The 19,472-nt window shown below is 37.2% G+C and overlaps 1 protein-coding gene across 2 annotated transcripts in view; it reads left to right on the top strand.

The window, feature by feature from the left end:
- Jwa (PRA1 family protein Jwa) overlaps positions 1-19,472 on the top strand; it is a 75,445-nt gene that overhangs the window by 5,650 nt on the left and 50,323 nt on the right. For both annotated transcript variants that reach the window (XM_090387596.1, XM_090387595.1), the window contains exon 2: positions 16,748-16,896. In XM_090387596.1, the coding sequence (XP_090243722.1) occupies positions 16,748-16,896 (149 nt within the window). The remainder of the gene's footprint in view (positions 1-16,747; positions 16,897-19,472) is intronic.

The raw sequence follows: 19,472 nt of genomic DNA, 5'->3' as shown, positions 1-19,472 counted from the left end.
GGAGCAGCAGTGTGTAGCACACACACTTCTTGATTAGACCGGGGTTCGAGCCCGTCACCACCAAATACGGAGGATGCGGAAAGGTCAGGGAATGACCACCGCATATCCCAGAGCAATATGGCCTTAGTTGCTAATGCTCCTAAAAACCAAACAACAACCTTCCTCAATTTGAATTTACACCCCATGTGTGTAGTCTGTACAAGAGAAAGAATGCCACCAGCATTGAGCTTGCTCAATCCATTCAATCTTAAAAACCTCAGTCAGACCATCTCACAGGTAACTAGTTTCAAGACACTGCAATTTTTAGAACTGAAGCCTGTCTTGGTAAGATCACCCTTTGGTTCCCATCACCAGTCTCGTTGCCCTACTCTACACCTGTTCCAGCAGATATATATATCCTTCCTAAATGACGCATCGAGACCTGTATGCAGTACTCAAGATGTAGTGCAGTCCGATATGAAGTTCTCTGATTTGCTCAGAGAAATTTATATCTGACTGCACAATTACTCCCAGGTGTTTTTCATTTTCCACTGCCCTGAGTACATTTATACAATAAATACATACAAAGAAAAACGGCAAAGACCTCTTTATTTAAACTCTTGAAAGATGGGGGTGAATCAAGTTGGTCCACTTGATCATGCTCTGGTAGCTGACAAACTGGATGAGTATTTTGCATCTACATTCACGCATGATGAATTCTGTAGGGAAGTGAGGCCAAAAGCTTATCAAACTCTGACAGGGAGCAAAATGGAAGAGGAATTGTTGAAGTTATACATAATAAAGGCACATAGGGTGGATGGGATATATTCAGTTATATTAAAGGAGGCAGCAAAAGAAGTAGCAATATAACCCTTAGCCATAATTATGAGAGCATCCTTAGACTTAGGGGAGCTCCCTACTGACTGGAAATATGCACGTGTATCTCCTATTCACAAAGGGGGGGGAATAAAGGGCGATAAAGAGTAATTACAGACCTCTTTGTTTAACTTCTGTTCCAGGAGTCACTGGTTAAAGTAGCATTGCTGGATCATCTAGACAAGACTGCAGTTATAGTTCAGACACAGCATGGGTTTGTTAAGGGAAGTCTTGGCTGACCAATGTAATTGAATACTCTGATGTGGTCACAAAGGAACTGGATGCAAAAAATAATTTTGATAAATAATTTTGAACTGGATGCAAAAAATAATTTTGATATCATATGCTTGGATTTCAGGAAAGTTTTTGAAACTGTTGCATGTGGAAGACTACTGTACAAATTGTAGCAACATGTAGGAAGATGAGAAGTTGTTAAGGGCAAGTTGCTGCTATGGATAAAGGGATGGTTGAGTGGGAGAAGACAGAGTGTTAATCAATGGACACTGCTATTCATGGACTAATATTATTATTGGATTCACCCAGGTTTCGGAGTTCTGCCCATTGTTATTTTCTATATTTATCAATGATATTGATGAAGGTATGTTGGGCTTAATGTCCAAGTTTGCAGAAGATATGCAGGTTGGCAGGGTTGTTAATGACAGTGTGCTACTGCAACAGGATCTAGAAAAGTTGGGCAGACTGGCTGAGAGGTGGCAACTGAAGTTTAACCTTGACAAATTCAAAGTACTGTATATGGGTAGCAGTAAACCCAGTCTAACATACCAACTATGCAGTACTACACTCAGGGTAGTGTTGAATGAAAAATACCTAGGGGTAATTATGCAGTCAGATATGTTTTTTGAGCAGTGCAAGACAGGCTGTCAGAGCAGCCCAGAGTGTCTTGTCAATGATACACAGGAATTTTTCTAGCAGGGATAAGGAGGTGATTATCCCTTTGAATAAGGCAGTGGTCAGGACACACCTTGAGTATTGCATACAGGTCTGGAGGCTTCATTTTAGGAAAGATGTGGAGCTGCTGAAACGAGTACAGAGAAGGGCAACGAGATCAGTGAGGTAAATAAAGGGTTTGTAGGCGTATACCTTTTCTCTGTACTATATATATATATATATATATATATATATATATAATTATTTAATTAATTTATATATATATTTTTACCACCTACTGTTATTTTATTTAGGTAACTATATGTTACCTTTGGGCCTCTGACTACGTATACAAGTCCAGGGATTTTGAATTATCTAGAATAGTGAGACAAACTGACAAATACACATAGTTAATTGTAACATGTTTAATATAAGGGTTCAAACTTATGTACATACATTATTGTAATTAATAATAAGGGTTAATTTCACAACTAATTGTCCAGTACAAATAAACTCCTCAGGTATGCACAGATACCAAAGTTTATATAAATCTCATTTACTCAAGGAATAATTACAGTTCTCAATAGTTTTAAAGACATCAGTTGGGTGTTCTCCTTCCATCGCACAGGTTAATCAAGTCATTCGCAGACAGGAATACAGAGTGCCTTATTTTGTCATTTTCTTTAGTTCCAATATTGCCGACCAGGCTAGCCAGGTGGGTAAAGTGCCTGTCTGGCAACCCAAAGGTCGCAGGTTCGAATTCCGCCTCAGGCTTGGATCAGAGTAAAATGCAAAAACTTTGAGAGGTGCATTATGGCCACAGAAGCTGATGCGCCAACAACTAACAAAAAAAAAAAAAAAAAAGTCCCAACATTACATTACTTCTCTCCCGAACTATATCTTGGACTAGGTATAATAATGATAGAGAGTACTTACAATTAATTGTCCCCTTCTCCAGGTTGGGCCAGCTCCTTGGGTTTAGGACAATTTTCCATTCGGGTTTTGATTTTCGGCATTCCTTTATTCTGTACTTCCTCTCCCCATCTTTTACTATCAGATTGAAATCCTGTGTTAACGGACTATCTGGTTGTCGTCATCTTTCACGCATTCAGCTAAATTCCCTCCTTGCCTATGCTGCTCCTATTCCAGTTAAACTTTTCTGATTTATACCCCTTTAGACATATTCCTAGTAGACTACTACCGCTTATCTCTTAAGATTGCCACTACACTTCCCCCAAAAAAACTCACTACCCAACTCGCTCGCTAAACGACCAACTTACTCTCTTTCCCACTGATCAAATCCTTATATACCCCATTTTGTTCTAAAGTCTCCCCCCCCTTTATTTTAATATAATCCGTGATAAATTCCTTCGCCTGATAAATTCCTTCGAACTACTGTAGACTGTAATTTTCAGGAAATATGTATGAAGGAGGGTTGTTCTAGAAAACGGCAGTTGAATGAATAAACGAGGAAGATGAGAAGTTGGTTCTGTGAGTTTGAAGTTGAACAGTAAATGGCTGTTGGTTGGTGGCAGCACGTGTTCAGACTGTTTTGAAAGAAAGAGCGGAAATTATAAAGCCAATTCAGAAGAACAGTGCCCATGGAAGTATCTGTAGAAAAGTTATGCAGCAGAAACAGTACATCTGTAAGACAGACAGTGGAGAGACTCTGTTAGAGATGAGTTATTAATTGAACTAACTGCCCTCTTCTGAATGGAATCTAAGAGCCTGAGGGAGGTTTTGGAGGCAGCACCCAAGATGTGAGAAAAATATTCCATGGTAGGGCGGATTTTTACAAAGTGAACAGCTGTTTGGAAGAAAAGTAACACTGAGAGCGAAAGAGAAAACCACGTTTTTTAGATGCAGAGAATGCAATATTTGTGCCAAGAGAGATTAGAAGTCAGAGTAATCCCCAAAAGAGATATATCATTTTGCCTAGAAATCAGAGTGTCACCAAAGATAAGACAGGACTGAGTTTTAGAAGGATTGAAATAAACTAAGTTGTCTTTGCCCCACTGAAGAATTATTGGAGATTGGCATTTAAGGAATTGGTAGCGGATATTTGAGAAGTTGAAGCTGATTGAGCACAGCAAGGTTTCTCAAACTGGAAAGTGGAATGCAATGTGCTATCACAGCAAAACTATGGATAGGATTTCCTTTCAATGGAAGGAAGGCATTAATATACAAGAGGAAAAGAGTGGGAGAAATAACAACCTTGGGGGACACCAGCATTAGTGGAGAAGTTAGAAGATAGAGAGCCATCTACCATCACCCTCAGTGAGCAGTCAGAGAGAGAACTGGATAACCAATTACAAAAAGCAGTGGCGCCTCCGTAGCCAGGTGGGAAGGAGCAGCAGTGCGTAGCACACGCTTCTTGATTAGACCGGGGTTCGAGCCCGTCACCACCAAATACGGAGGATGCGGAAAGGTTAGGGAATGACCACCGCATATTCCCTGAGCAATATGGCCTTAGTTGCCAATGCTCCAAAAAACAACAACTGCACAAAAAGCAGTTGGCAGACCATAAGATGGAAGCTTGTTTAGAAGACCTTTATGCCAAACACAATCAAAAACCTTTGAGAGGTCAAAAGTTACTGCTTGTGTTTCATGAACTTTTTCATAAAATTTTTCCATAAATGGGTAACATAAGCCAGAATATCAACAGTGGATCGAAACTGACAGAATCCATACTAGCGATCGTTGATCAGAAGGAAGGTTTCTAGATAGTTTGAGTTGACGGTTAATTGATTTCTGCATTACATTAGTAAGATTAGAAGTAATTGCAATGGGATGATAATTGGATGCAAGTTAATTTTTGCCCTTTTTTGGAACCGGCTGGATTTGAGCAAATTTCCAAGTAGAAGAAAAAAACACCTTTGGAATAAGAAAATGAAAAAAGGTGGCAAAGAACAGGAGTAAGTTCAGGAGCCCAGGTTTTGAGAACAAGTTGAGAAATACCATCAGGACCTGGAGCTTTCTTAGCATGAAGATTGCTTGACTTCCTTTTGACGGAAGACCATATGAGGCATTGAATGGAGCATGCTGGGAATGGTAGGAGGTGTTTTACCAAAATCCTTAATACATGAGTTGGAAGAAAAATGGGATGCTAGCAGGTCAGCTTTATGCTTGGCTGAAGTGACAATAGAATGATCTGGTTTTGATAGAGGTGGGAGAAGAGATGGGAAAAAGTTGCGGCCAACAGCTTTGGCAAGAGACCAGAATGCTCGACTGCCCTTAGGGCAAGAAGCAAGTTTTCTACTCTTAGTCTGTTCAAAATCTAGTTTGGACTGAATAATAACTGCCATACAATTGTTGCAAATTCTGGTGTAGGCAGAAAATGGAATTAAATATTCGGAAACAAGCCAATTACAATATTTGTATCTTTGTTCCATTGCTGTGATGTCTTGATGGAAGCGCTCACCAGTTTGGAGGGAAGAAATCCAGGCGCAAGTGCAAGAAATGCACCTTTCATTGCATGTTGCACCCCATTTTTTTCATAAGAAGTAAAGAGATCTTCCACAAGCTGCCAGTAGTTGCTGGCTTTGACATTTCCTAGAAAACCAATCGAAACATTTAGAAAGACTTTCCACACTGATTTCTCGCTATCACTAAGGACACATTCAAACCGTTTGTCCTTGAAAAGGTGCCTTATTTGTGGACTGATGAAAACACCTGCCTTAATCTTCTCTGTAAATTCTCTGTCTTGGGAATTTCTCTTGCAAGTATGTGAATGTGCGACTGTTCACTTCCAAAGTCTTCATCAAATTTTTTATGAGCCCCGGTTTGATGTGAAGTGGTGGAAGCAAAATTTTATTTGGATCTACCAGAGGTTCAAATGCTATGTTCTTCATTCCAAGTGTTAATGACTTTTATTGAGGCCAATGCCTCTTCTTGCAGTGCATATCCTTGGCAGGACTATCTTACTCACAGAGAAAGCAGTAATACTTAGTGTAACCCTTTTGTAGTCGATTACTTTTAAATCATCACATCTGCCATTCATACTTCTGATAGTGTACACCTAAGAGGATGTTCTCCATGTTTGCATATGTTTCTTTTTTTTGTGAACGGCATACACAGAGGTATTGAAGGCAGCATATTTCCATTGTGCAATAACACAGCCTTAAAGCTAACCTTAGAAGCGTCTATAAATAATAGCCATTCTCTGGAAACACATCTCATGTTCATTGCTGCCATTAGACCATCAACATCCTTAAAAAGTGGGTTCGCCTTCTGTTCGATAGAATTTATCATGGTCTTTGTTTCGAGTCTGAAATGTCACTTTAACAGAATGATCTAGATTCCACTGTTGTAGCCTCGAGGCCAAAAGCTCTGCCTCATTCTTTGACAGTTCGAGATCCCTGACGAAGTTATTAAGCTCACTTTCTGTGATCGTATGTGGTTCAGAAGGATAAAGGTTTAGACAAAATTGTGGATTCCTTGATGTAGACAGCTGCTGTACTTTGTGTATATCAAGTTGACGTTCATCAGTGTCTTCGTCTTCACCAGAGTGTACAGGAAAACAGTCAGGTGGTTCAGGAATAGGTAGTACTTCACCGTGAGGCATGGGACAAATTGCAGATGGTATATTTGGGTACGTCACTGTCCACTTTTCTTCATTGTCATCCCTTTTCTAATAGAAGGCACCATACTGAAGGAGATATATGATCTTGTCTAGAGATCTGAGTGTCATCGAAAATAAGCATAAGAGCAGTAGACTTTGTTTTGCGAGATATAACCCCAGGTGCTCACATCTGGTGAGTATGGGCTTGGTCAACCCAGGGTCCTGAGCTGGATATCATCATTCTTCTCTTTCTTGGTGATTCCCTTCTACTTTGACTCTCTCTCAGCGTAACTCTGGAATTTTTTTTTTTTTTTTTTTGGCTGGTGAAGCAAAAGCTTCAGGCTTCCTTGCACCATAGAGCTAATAATAATAATAAGACAGAAGTTAGTTTTAGAAGGATTGAAATTACTAAGTTATCTTTGCCCCATTGGAGAATTACCTGTAAATCTTAAGGAAGTGGTGGTAGTAATTGTTCGAGAAGGTGAAACTGTTTGGGCAGGGAACGGTTTCTCAAGCTGCTGTCATTACCAAAACCACATATAGGATTTCCAATCAGTAAAAGGTTATTAACATATAAGCAAAAAAGAGTATGAGAAAGAACTGAACCTTAGGGAACACCAGATTAGTAGAAAAAGTTAGACAAGAGAGAGAGAGAGCTATCTACCATTACCTGCAGCAAGCAGTCAGAGAGAAAACTGAATACCCAGTTGCAAAAGGCAGTCCATAAGATGGAAGCTTGTTTAGAAGACCTTAAGATTCATAAAACTTTTCCATTGAATTTGTACATAGATGAGTAACATAAGTCAGTATATCACCAGTGGATCAACACCAATGGAATCCATATTGGTGATCATTAATCAGATGGAAGGTTTCAGGATTGTTTAGGAGTTGGTGGTTAATGGAGTTCTTCATTGCTTTGGAAAGAGTAGAGGTAAATGCAATGAAAAGAAGGAAAAACACCAGTGGAATAAAAGTGTGAAAAGGTGACACAGAACAGGAGCAAGATCAGAAACATTTTGGTATCTAAACTTCTTCCATCAGTGAATATTGAATGGAGTGTTCCATCAAAGATGGAACACTCCATTCAATATCTCCTGTAGTCTCCATTAAAGATGGAAGAACACAGGAAGTATTAAATCATGTGTACTGCGAATGGTAGGAGGTTGTTTACCAAGATCATCAATACAACACTTAAAAGAAAAGTAGGGTGCTAGTTAGTTGACTTTTTCTTTAGTTGAGGTGGCAATAGAACTAACAGGTTTTAACAGGGGTGGGAGTATAGATGGACAAAATTTGCAGCCAATAGTTTTGGCAAGAAACCAGAATGCTCAACTACCATTTGGACGAGAATCAAGTTTCCCATATTTAGCCTGTTCAAAATCTAGTTTGTATTGATTAATAAGTGCCTTCCAGTTGTTGCAAGCTTTTGTTAGGCAGAAAATGAGTGTGGAGATTTGGATAGAAGTCAAATTCCACGTGAAGCGTTCTTATCTTGAGCAGCCTTAGCACATTTATTAGAAAACCAAGGTTTAAGTAATGGACTTGATTTTAAGGTTGAATAAAGGATTTCATCCCTAGAATAATAATATAACAATTTCACTGGCATGTCTAAGCAAACATTAACATCAGGAAATTTAAAATAATCCAGTCAAGGAAAAGAAGACTAGAAATCTTGCAGATCATCCCATTTTGCATTCTTGTAATGACAAACAACATGATGCCGTGAATGACTACAAGAGAAAGGCACCATTGGAGAAGAGACCATCACCAAGTTGTGATCTGAGGTGCCCAGAGGACCACTCACCTCAAACCTGTGTTTTGAAGGGTTCTTTTTAAGAAAAAGATCAAGAGTATTAAGTGTGTGTTTAGAATTGTCTGGTATTCTTGTAGGTAAATGAACAGTCTGTGCGAGATCATTAGTTATTGCAAAAGTCATAGCATCTCACCTAGCTAGGTTCACGTGACTACAAAACTGAAGCCAGCTGGTGTTGTGAACATTAAAATCACCAAGGAAAAATATTTCACTGTTAGGAAAGTTGGATCGGAGAAAGTCAGAGTTCCAAGTGATTATTGCAGTTTGGAGAATAATAAAGGCAACAGACAGATTTTACAGAATTGGACCTGGCAGACTGTAAGTGGTGGACATCATTGAATTCGAATTGACTTATGGAGGGTTTGAGGTTCATAGTGGTGTAAATCAGTGTATTCTAATTTTTGAGAACAAGATGTTTTGTTTGCATTCATAAAAAACTCAAAAAATTTAATTTAATGAATTGTGATACACATGGAGTTTAAAAATTTACAAAGCTTGACAATATTTGTTAATATTGGACAGCAGTGTTTATATAATTTACCTACACCATTATGTTTCTAAGTAGTTTACCTATTTTAAAATGTTAAATTACTGGAAAGATATGACTGTGTAATCAAAACTATGATTTCATACAGAAGAGATTATATTTTTTCCCTGTAAAAAGTACACTATAAACAATTTTAAAAAACCTGAGCAATAGGCACATTGGGAATTTTTTGTCAAAATAGTTAAGATTGTCTTATTTTCTGCAGAAAGATCATAAAAAAGCTAAGATGAACATAATAAATTTAATTATAATGTAAAAGATGGTTGCAAAATTAAAAAAAAAATTATAGTTGCTTTTTATTGATGGTCTAATTTTTTGTTTTAAAAAGAAATTAAAGTCATCACTAATTCGATAATCATAAAACACAGTCACGACAAACAAACTACTGTTTGTTTCATCTTCTTCCTCATAGTCAGATAAGTGACCTAGATCGCAAATTTTTTTTTTGAGCTTCTAATACCTTTAAAGAAGGCATTGTGAACTGGAGGGATGTATTTGAGAAGGTATAGCATGTCTCTTTTCTTTAGAAAGTTCGCACTCTGGGACCATCATACAACTTTTCTTGTTCAGTACTTTTCAAGCCCTTAAGTCGACCCTCCTTGTTGGGTTTGATATTCAGTTCCCTGAAAGGGATGTCTTCATCCAATATACACTTGTAGAAAATCGTGAATGGATTTTCCTTTTTCATAATGGAGCCATTGTATTTTCAACCAGTTTACATTTTTGCCTTCAAGATTCTTCTTCTGTTTTGTTATGCCTTTTTCAAGAGCTTCTGTTTTCAAAAAAGTAATCTTGTTGCATCTTTACAATCATAAACCTGTTGTCTTCTGACAGACTTCATAGTATTATACCGTCCATCCGGAACAGAGATAATCTTGTTTTTCCCAGCTTTTTCAATCAGCCCAAAGTCTGAGTCATGTGAAAGGTAAGAGCGACCAGAAACCATGTGAATTCTATGACTTCAACTGAAGTTGCTTGAATCAGTTTCATGAACAATAAGGATACCTTGATGTTCTGATTTTGGCCAGTGCATGTGTCGCTGTATATCATCACATGGGTTTTTTTTTTTTTTTTCAACTTAATATGTTTAGTCAGGTAAGTAGCAATCTTCTTGTGAACCTCTGGATGCAATGGTCTCATTCCAAATGTACATGTAGCCAAGATTATTTATGATGTCATGCAAATCTAAATTATAGCAGTACATATTGCACCTATAGGGCCTCAGAAACTGTTAATTTTGGGAATGGCAGGGCTTTTTGTAAATCTACCATGATTGTATAGCTGTCAGAATTTCCTCGGGCCTTTTCCCATCAGCCCTTTAGTTGATTTCTTGCATTCTCTGCTTTTGCCAAATGCAAAACATGTTGCCCCTCCAAATCACATGTCCTTTCTTTGTCCTTTTCTACATCAATCAACTGTTTATACTTGCCACAGGCCTTGTAAGTATCCTTTCAAGGAAAGTAAAAATGTAAATTAAATTCTGTGTTGAAGACATGTCTATAGTAATACTCTTTAAGAGGTTCAGTCTCTCTTTGCTCACACCATTCACAATAAAGCACGTACATTTTTCTTACGTTCAAGTCAAGGCTAAGGTACTTCCTGTTCAGATTATCTTTTCGAGTGTAATGACTTTGAAATGCTGGGAAAATATTGAGATCCTTAAGTAACTGTTTTTGTTTGTCAGTTATCTTTTGTGCCACTATGTTTACCCCTTAAATCTTCTCCTGCAGACTTCCCCCTTCTTTACTTTTTCTAAAGCTCTTGTCACCCTTCCATCAGATACAACAAAATGTCGAGAAAGAATTTTTTTACAAATATGTACTGTGGTTTCTTTTTTAATGTAAGACAGATTTCTACATTGCTTTCCTCCCTAACTGCCATTCAGAGTCCACCTTTGCTTTTTAGGTTCATGATGTATAAGACTACATAAATATGCATTCTGTCGAGAAAAATCGGCCATGGGTATAAAATTATCACATTGCTTTCTCCTTTCCTCTTCTGTTAAGGACTCTGCATATTTTTTTACAACCACAATCAAAATTTTCAAACTGCTTACACTCAACTTGTGTTCCTTTTGAGTTCACATATGCCTGACCTGAATTGTGAAGTCTTCTGGCTACAGCTCTTTTTTGACTCTTTCCTTTTACATTTTCTAGGTCTGAAGGAAGTTTCCTGGCATGCTTTTTATACTTGGTTGGCCTCTTGACATGCTCCATTTCTTGAGATTTCAACTTAAAAGACAACTTAAAATCTTCCATTTATTGAGATTTCAATTTAAAAGACATCTTGCTCCATGAAAATACGAAATATGAAAAGACATCTTGCTACAACAATACAAACTTGAAACATACAATCTGTTTACTCCATCATACAAGCTGTTTAGGAACAGAATGGTGTAAGTCAGACCATATTGTTAACTATTCAAAATAGTGCTGACATATCTTGGTTAGAACTGCAACTTTGACTTCCTTTATTATGAAACTAAACAGTGGATGCCTAGAGAAGGCAGGAAATATGAACAGCTCATATATATAAAATTACTGACTTACACCACTATGATTCTCAACACTCCATATATTTGCGAAATGAATGAGGAAGCATTTGGGAGATATAGGTGTTTTTGCAGATAAATTTGTTCTATTAGATTCATGGAGCCCTTCAGTAGATAAAGTAGAGGGAGGGAGTAGGGCTTACAATATCAGAATCCCGGCCATTTTTTTCCGGTATTCAGATACCGGTATTGATACAAAAATACCAGTTTTTCAGTACTAATTTTTAAAAAAATAGTTTATAATTTAATCACAATAAAGGTTATAAAATCACCTTTATGTGATTATGACGTTGTTATCTGTAATAGCAAATGTTCGATAAATCATCGATAGGACACCATGCAACATTGCAACTTGTCCACAATTCTCGGACAACTTCATGTCTGACCGTATGGTAACTCCCAAGTCCCGTTCCTCCACTACTAACTTTAGTTCAACTCCAAATGTATAAGTTATTTTGGGGTTGCTGTTCTCCAGGTGTAAGACCTTGCATTTTGTTGAATTAAAGCATATAGCTGCCACTTTTCTGACCATCCTAGAAGTTTATATAGGTCACTCTGAAGAAGCTGTGCTTGGCGGCAGTCATTAACTACTCTACTGATCTTTACTCATCTGCAAGTTTAGACATCACACCCTATATCCCTTCATAGATATAATTTAAGATAACCAAAAACTACACCAGGAACAAGTTCTATTCCCCTGCTGTTTATTGGTTGGTACCTGCAAACGGCACCGAAACTCTCAACTGGAAGGACACCATCGACACTATCTTGGAAAATCTGCTTCCTTCTGATCGCCCAGAGGATGACTTGACTACTCATCAACAAATAAGACAGCTCAATAACTCCTACACTACTACTTCTGAATCTCAGCCATTTACTCAGCTGGAAGTGGACACAGCTGTCCTAAAAATTAACAACTCTGGTTGTCCAGGCCTCGACCTTCATAGGGCATCTTTATCAAACAATTCCACAAGCTACGTCTAACGGTTCTTCCGACTCTATTCAACAAATGTCTGAATGAAAGCACTTTCCCTGTTATCTGAAAGACAGCTCTTCTTAAACTAATTCCTAAACTTTCAAACACCCCGAGTGGCAAGTCCTTCCATTGTATTGCTCTTATTGCATTTGGCCAAAACACTTTAAAGGTTGATTGCTATAAGACTCACTTCTCTTTTCACTAACACTTCTCTTGTATCAGATGATCAATATGGTTTCCGAACTGGACGAGGAACTGAAGAAGCAGTCGGTGAATTCCTTTCTTGAGTTAACTCTGAAAACTCTAAATACGTTCTTGCCATTTTTGTTGATTTCTCTGCGGTGTTTGAACTGTTATGGTGGTCGAGTTTGTTTGCTTGCTTATGTGCTGCTGATTGTCCTCTTCCACTCTATAACCTTTTAAGAAGTTATTTTGAAAATCGTACAGTTTCTGTTATTTCTGAATCTAACTCCATCTCCTTCTCTGTCACTAGGGGTTGCCCCCAGGGCTCTGTTCTTGGACCACTCGTCTGGAACATCGTTCTTGACAAATGGCTCCTTAAAACTATTCCTTATACTTTCAAATTGGCTTATGCAGATGATCTCACCCTGCTGATCCAGGGCAATTCCCGTGCCGCTCTTGAAAGTACTGCCAATTTAGTCATGTCAGATCTCTCTCAATGGTCCACCATAAATAAATTATCCATATCCTCCACTAAAACTAAAATGATGCTGTTAAGGGTTTGCTTAATATTTCATGGCCACCTGTTGTAAAACTTCAAAACAAATCACTTTCCATGGTTTCTTCTCTAAAATTTCTTGGTCTGATCATTGATAGTAAACTAACGTTTACTAAACAAATGGAAGATCTCTCAGAGAAAGTAAAAAAACTTACCTTCTCACTTCTGCATCTCCCTAAACAGTCTTGGGGTCTTAATTCTTGCTCTCTACTGTTATATTACAAAGCTGGGTTTCTTCCAATTTGTTCCTATGGCACAGCTGCCTGGTTCTGGCATGTTAAGAAGGTTTCAGTACAGACTGACCTTCATAGCATTCAACATAAAATGCTTTTAACAATGTGCAGGGCCTGTAGGACTGTCTACTCCTGCTTTGCAGGTTCTTAACGGCTGTCTGCCCCTCAATCTCTTTCTTCTGTACTGAGGCCTGTGCTGCTCCATTAGGCACACTGTCCCTGTTACCTTCCTTGGCATTACTATCGATGTAAGGCAGAGAAAAGACACTGTTGGAATATTTTTATGCATTGTTGGCAAGACAGATGGTCTGCTACCTCTAAGGGTCTTGCTACTTTAAAGTTCATCCATAACGTCACCTTTGCCATGTTAGAGTCCACTCAGAAATGGTTTTGCCCTGATGTGTACACTCTCCACTTACTCTCTGGTCATTGCTCCCATAATGCCAAACTAGCAACTTTCAACCTTACTGAATCACCTCTCTGTTCTTGTGGTGCCGCAGAAGACTGGGAACATATTTTATACCACTGCCATCAATACTTAGATCTTTGACAGAACCTTCTTCCTTCCACTAGTATCACTGTCCCTGGAAAGGAGCCGGACTTCCTGAGCACCAGAGAAAATTTTTAGTCCCTGCAAGAATTTGCTCGTCATGCTTTTGATCGCCAGAGATGCCTTCTCACTCAACTATGGAATATCCCTAGTCTTCCTAGTGGAGACTCCTGCTGGCACTGGTCTTTGACCAGTGCAGGATCAGATATATATTCTTCTTTTTTTTTTCCCTCTCTTTTCTTTCTTTTCTCTTTTTTTTTTTAAATTTTATTTATTTTTCTCACTTTGTATTTTTATTTATTCGCTTATTTATTTTTTGCTGTTACCCTGGGTTTGGGCTGCCTGAGGGACTGGATTTTATTATTTACTTATATATTTTTTTTGTGTGTGTGTATTTTTTTTTTTTTTGCTCTGATATTAGGGCAATAAGAGCTGGTAAACCAGAGGGTTCGGAGGGCGGCCGCGATACATGCATAGTTGTGGCCTACCTCCCCGTGGTGTAGACAGACACTGGGCAGGCCTTCCAGGTGATTGCCTGCCTGGTGACAAAATGGCCAGAAACAACTAAACAACATAACAACAACAACAACACACACACTGCATGAATATAATATTACACACATTTCTGGCCTTTTACAGTGCTTGCTTTAATCATTACAGTGTACAAAGGCAGAGATGAACTGATGTTCAGGTGCAGTCCTACATAAGATACTATACATTAAAAAATAAAAAACTATAGTGGTCCCAATACTGATCCTTGGGGAACCCCGCTTCTTACATTAACCCAATCTGAGGAATAACCATTTATCACAACCCCCTGCATGGTGCCCTCAGGCCATCGTGCTATCCATCTAAGGATTTTCCCTATGATTCCAGCCTGCTCCAACTTAAAGTAACCACTCATGTGGGACTGAGTCAAATGCTTTGCTGATATCTAAATAAACAATGTTGAAATTATTCTCTAAATCCAGCTCACGAGTGACCTGTGAAAATGGCTAACCAGATTTGTTGAACATTATTTTCCCTTTACAAAACCATGCTGTGTATCCTACAGAATTCCATTTCCATCAAAATGATCATGAATTCCACCTTTGATCATTGCCTCCATGATTTTCCCTACTACTGAAGTTAGACTGGCCAGTCGGTAATTTACCGTTAAACAGTACTCCTAGAACCGCCTTTATGTTCTAATTTACACCAATCCAACAGAATCTCTCCTGAGTCCAGTGATGCTCTCATAACTAGTCTTAATGGTTCAATGCACTCACTTGCTGCCTCCTTTAAGATTATAGGGAGATTAAAGGAGCCTTACTCGCCTGTGGATGCGAAAGCTTCTTATTAAATCAACATGTGAAATTTCAACATCATTAATTACATTTTTTTTTTTTTCCAACTTCACTCCCATAATTTCTCATTGATGTGAAGGGTTTTTCTTCTGTAAATATCAATGCAAAGTAACTGTTGTGTTCACCTGCAACATTGGTTGGGGTATATAATACTATCCCATGCAATTACATATGCATCCAATCTAATTTGGCCTTCTCTTCTTGGCATTTATATATGTGAAGAATTCCTTAACTGTGTACTCTTTTCTCTCTTTATTCCTTATCCCCACTCTTTGCTCTCTCCCAGAATCAGTAAAGATACTATAGTGAAAATTATACTTTGCTGAATAAAACATTTTTCTCCTTTAGAAAATGATGAACATAATTCAACCGTGGAAGACCAACATGGAACAGATCAGTCTTCCGCAAATTCTTTCCAAAATAAGAAATTGCCTGACTCCAATGAGATTTTAAAAGATGAACTTGAGTCTAAAATTAATGAAATACTTAACTATTTTTGCTAAAAAAAGTTCAAAGCCTAGAAATATTTTCTAAGCTTTGAACTGAGACTGAGATCGTCTACAATTATCTCAGTACAGTAGTACCAGAATAGAATCCGAAAGGGTGTTTTCTGCCGCTAATCAAATGTTGTATGTACCAAAATTAGATCCATTTTAAACAATCGTACTATTGATTGCTTATGTTTCTTAAGAGCTCACTTTATTTGTACAGGTAGTGTGGATGCTTAAACATAACTAAACTTTGCAGTAACAATATGTATTTTTTTGTTTTTAGAATAACTATATTTTAATGATTTTTTTTTCATAATATTTATTATTGCCATAAAAGTTTATTTAAAACGTGAATTCAAGTAATTATAGTACTTGTTTATTCCTTACTTTATTAATTGTCATCAAAATTTATTGAGAAAAACGTTTGTTTTTGGAATACCAGTATCCCGGTTTCATAAATTAAAAATACCGAAATACCGGTATTAAGATTTTGACTGGTATTGTCAGCCCTAGGAGGGAGGAACTTATGAAATTTTTGGATATTGCACACAACAAAACTACTGTACAACACTATTATTGTTTCATATACACTGTTTTAAATGAGATATCTTTGAACATGTAGTTCACTCTGCAGCTATGGAATTTCAAACTGGCAAATATATAGAATGAATTTTTAAATGATAATGTCATTTGAGATGAACCTGAAAAACAAAGGACAGTCCAGGGAGTAATACAAAGATAAAATAAACATTGTTCTTTTTTTAATATGATGTTTAGTTTTTTTTCTTATGATGTATGTTTAAAAAAAAAAAAAAAAAACCCTACTCTTGGTAAATCATATTAAGCATCTGTTATAAATGGCAGTTAGCCTTATTATCCAGAATAGAACTTTACAAGAAAAATATACTATTTTCTGATTACTCTCATTCCAGAACAGTAAATTACAAATAAGTTTTGAGAAGTAAGTCTCATCATAAATCTTATTTCTGATATTTTGTTCTCTTTTATCTTAATTTCAAGTGATTTGCCCTTATATTAGTTCTGAGAATGTTTTTTTTTTTTCTTTTTCTTTTTGCTTTTTTGAAATTGATAATATTGCTTTGAGTTTTAACTTATTTTTCAGTTTTAGAATGTAAAAAAGAGATAGCATTTGTAAAATTAAATGTTTTTTTTTTTTTTTTTTTTTCTTTCTTTCAGACTGATTACTCCAGCAAGAATGTTAAGTGGAATGGCAGCAGTGACTGTAGTATTTGTTTTGATACATTATTATACTACTAGTACACATGTGAGAGTTGTTAGCTTTAAATATAATAATCCTGCAATCAATTTAGGCATCAACTTTCTTGGTAAGAATAACTTTTTTTGTTGTTCCCCCTATATTCTGCTTTTCTTAGCATTAGTATTTAACGCTGAGGCATGGGTGTAGGTTTCAGTGACACAAACTAATAATATTTCAAGAAACTTATTAGCTGCTGACAATAAGTTCAGAACCATAATGTTAACAATGAACATATTTTGAATCTTGATGAATGATTTAGAGTAAATTTTGTATTCAGTCAGTCATCAAATACTAATCAAAAGATAAATTTAAAAAGACCAGTGCTACTGAATAATGTTGATATGATATATCTGTATTAATGACGACTTCTATAATAGCACTTGTTTGTAACGTTTACAAAGCAGTCACTTACTGTTTTGATCTTGATCAACAAGGAAAAGATTCTTGTTACTATTCCCCACATAATGCTAAATATATAGAATGACCATTATTTACCTTTTATTCTCAATTGAAAACAGTTTCCCATATGGTTTAGTTTTCACTGTAGTAATCAACAAATATCAGGGGCAAGCATTCAGTGATATCAGTCAGCATGTGTAGCTCTGTCTCAATGTAGAACTATGGTCTTTGTAAAAAATTCAGATTACAGATGCCAAAGAAGTTGTAGCTGACCAATATGTTGCGCCATATTGTATACAAAGAAGTTTTCTGCAATGTATCTACAGGGTAAGAATGATTGATATATTTTTACTTTTCTTGATTTATTTTTTTAATTATTGTTCATTTGATGCACTACTGAATACAGAATTAGGCAATCTAAGCAGTCAGAAGCAGAGAACCCTGGTAGTACTATAATTTTGATAATTTAAAAAAAAAAATTACCAATTTGTTCTGTAGCACAGCCTATAGAATTACATTAGAATTACAACCAATCACTTTTGACAAGAATATTATCATTAACTGTATTTAGCCATCATGTGGGCTCCAAAACCATGGTCAGTTCAAATGTGTGCTACTGCTCTCCTGTGTTGATTGCTAAAGTATGTTAAGGCTACAAATATAAAACATTACTGAATGGAAAACTTCATACATAGTTATAGTGGTCATTAGCATTCTATAAATTCAGTTCTTTAGGCCTACTTAAGGACTAGACACAACTATAATGTGTTTGTGGCAGTGGATAAGATAGGAAAAAAATTAATGCTGCTGCTGTCAGTATCAGTAATACTGCTAATAACTTGTTATTTATTTAATTATGCGGCCCTTTTGTAGTTAATGTAAGGCTGACAGCAAGTTTAACATTCAGCAGGAAATACTCAGAAAAGAAGAAGAAACATGTTAACCTAATAGCACTCTGCTTTTCAGTTTGGAGCTGTTGGAGAGAAATCCATTTTGTGATAAACTGTGTGCAAAGAATTATAGGAATTGAGCACTCCTAACAACTCCAATTTATAACCTACTGGGATAGGTAAGAAAGGCAGAAGTTGTTTAGTGTGTGTGTGTTGTTTCAAAGTATTAGATGCCTCCATATGTGTGACGTGAAAAACCTTGATTCTTCCTACGTTGTGCCAGTTATGAGATGCGAGAGCATTAGTAGAGGCATTTGATGCAAGAAAGCAAGCTTATGCAGCATCAGCCCAAAAAAAAAAAAAAAATGATAATAATAATAAAATAAATAAATAAAAAATAACCACTTCCACTTCACCCCTCTGTTCGTTCGAAATACCTGTCCAGCTGAGCCTTAAACTTATTTAGGGTATCAACTTCCACGACAAGGGATGGAAGTCTATTCCACCAACCAACCACCCACTGGCTAAAGGCAAATTTCCTACGTCTATCCTACATCTGTCTTTTCTCAATTTGAATTTATGCCTTCTCAGGTGATTATTCTGAGCAAGAGGAAGAATCCCATCAGCATTGCGCATGCTCAAACCATTCAAGGCTTTATACACCTCTATCAGATCAGATCACCTCGCCGGTGCCTAGTTTCCAGATACTGTAATTTCCAAAACTTAAGCCTTTCTTCGTAAGAGTATCCCTTTGTTCCATTCACTAATCTTGTTGCCCTTCTCTGTACTCGTTCCAGCATCTCTACATCCTTCTTGAAATGAGGCCTCCAGACCTGTATACAGTACTCTAGGTGTGGTCTGACCATTGCCTTATACAAGGGAATAATCACCTCCTTATCCCTTCTAGAAAAATTCCTATATATCATCGACAATACACCATGAGCTACTCTTGCAGCCCGTCTGCACTGCTCAGAAAACTTCATATCTGCCTGCACAAGCACCCCCAGGTCCCTTTCATTCTCTACCACTGTCAGTGTAGTACCACAGAGTTGATACATTGCTCTGGGGTTGCTGTTTCCCATATGTAGTACTTTACATTTGTCAATGTTAAACTTCATTTGCCACCTCTCAGCCCATCTGCTCAACCTTTCCAGATCCTGTTGCAGTAGCATAGTGTCAGTAGTGTCCTTGACAACTCTGCCAACCTTCGTATCATCTGCAAACTTGGCCATTAAGCTTGATATACCATCATCAATATCATTTATAAATACAGAAAATAATAATGGACCCAATACTGAAGCCTGAGGGACTCCACTAATAACATTAGTCCACAATGAGCAGTGTCCATTGATTA

This window comes from Mastigoproctus giganteus, chromosome 13 (genome assembly GCF_048544385.1).
Source record: "Mastigoproctus giganteus isolate SK-2022 chromosome 13, ASM4854438v1, whole genome shotgun sequence".
Classification (NCBI taxonomy): domain Eukaryota; kingdom Metazoa; phylum Arthropoda; class Arachnida; order Uropygi; family Thelyphonidae; genus Mastigoproctus; species Mastigoproctus giganteus.
Note: the sequence above shows the minus strand (reverse complement) of the source record. Positions and strands in the feature narration are given on the sequence as shown.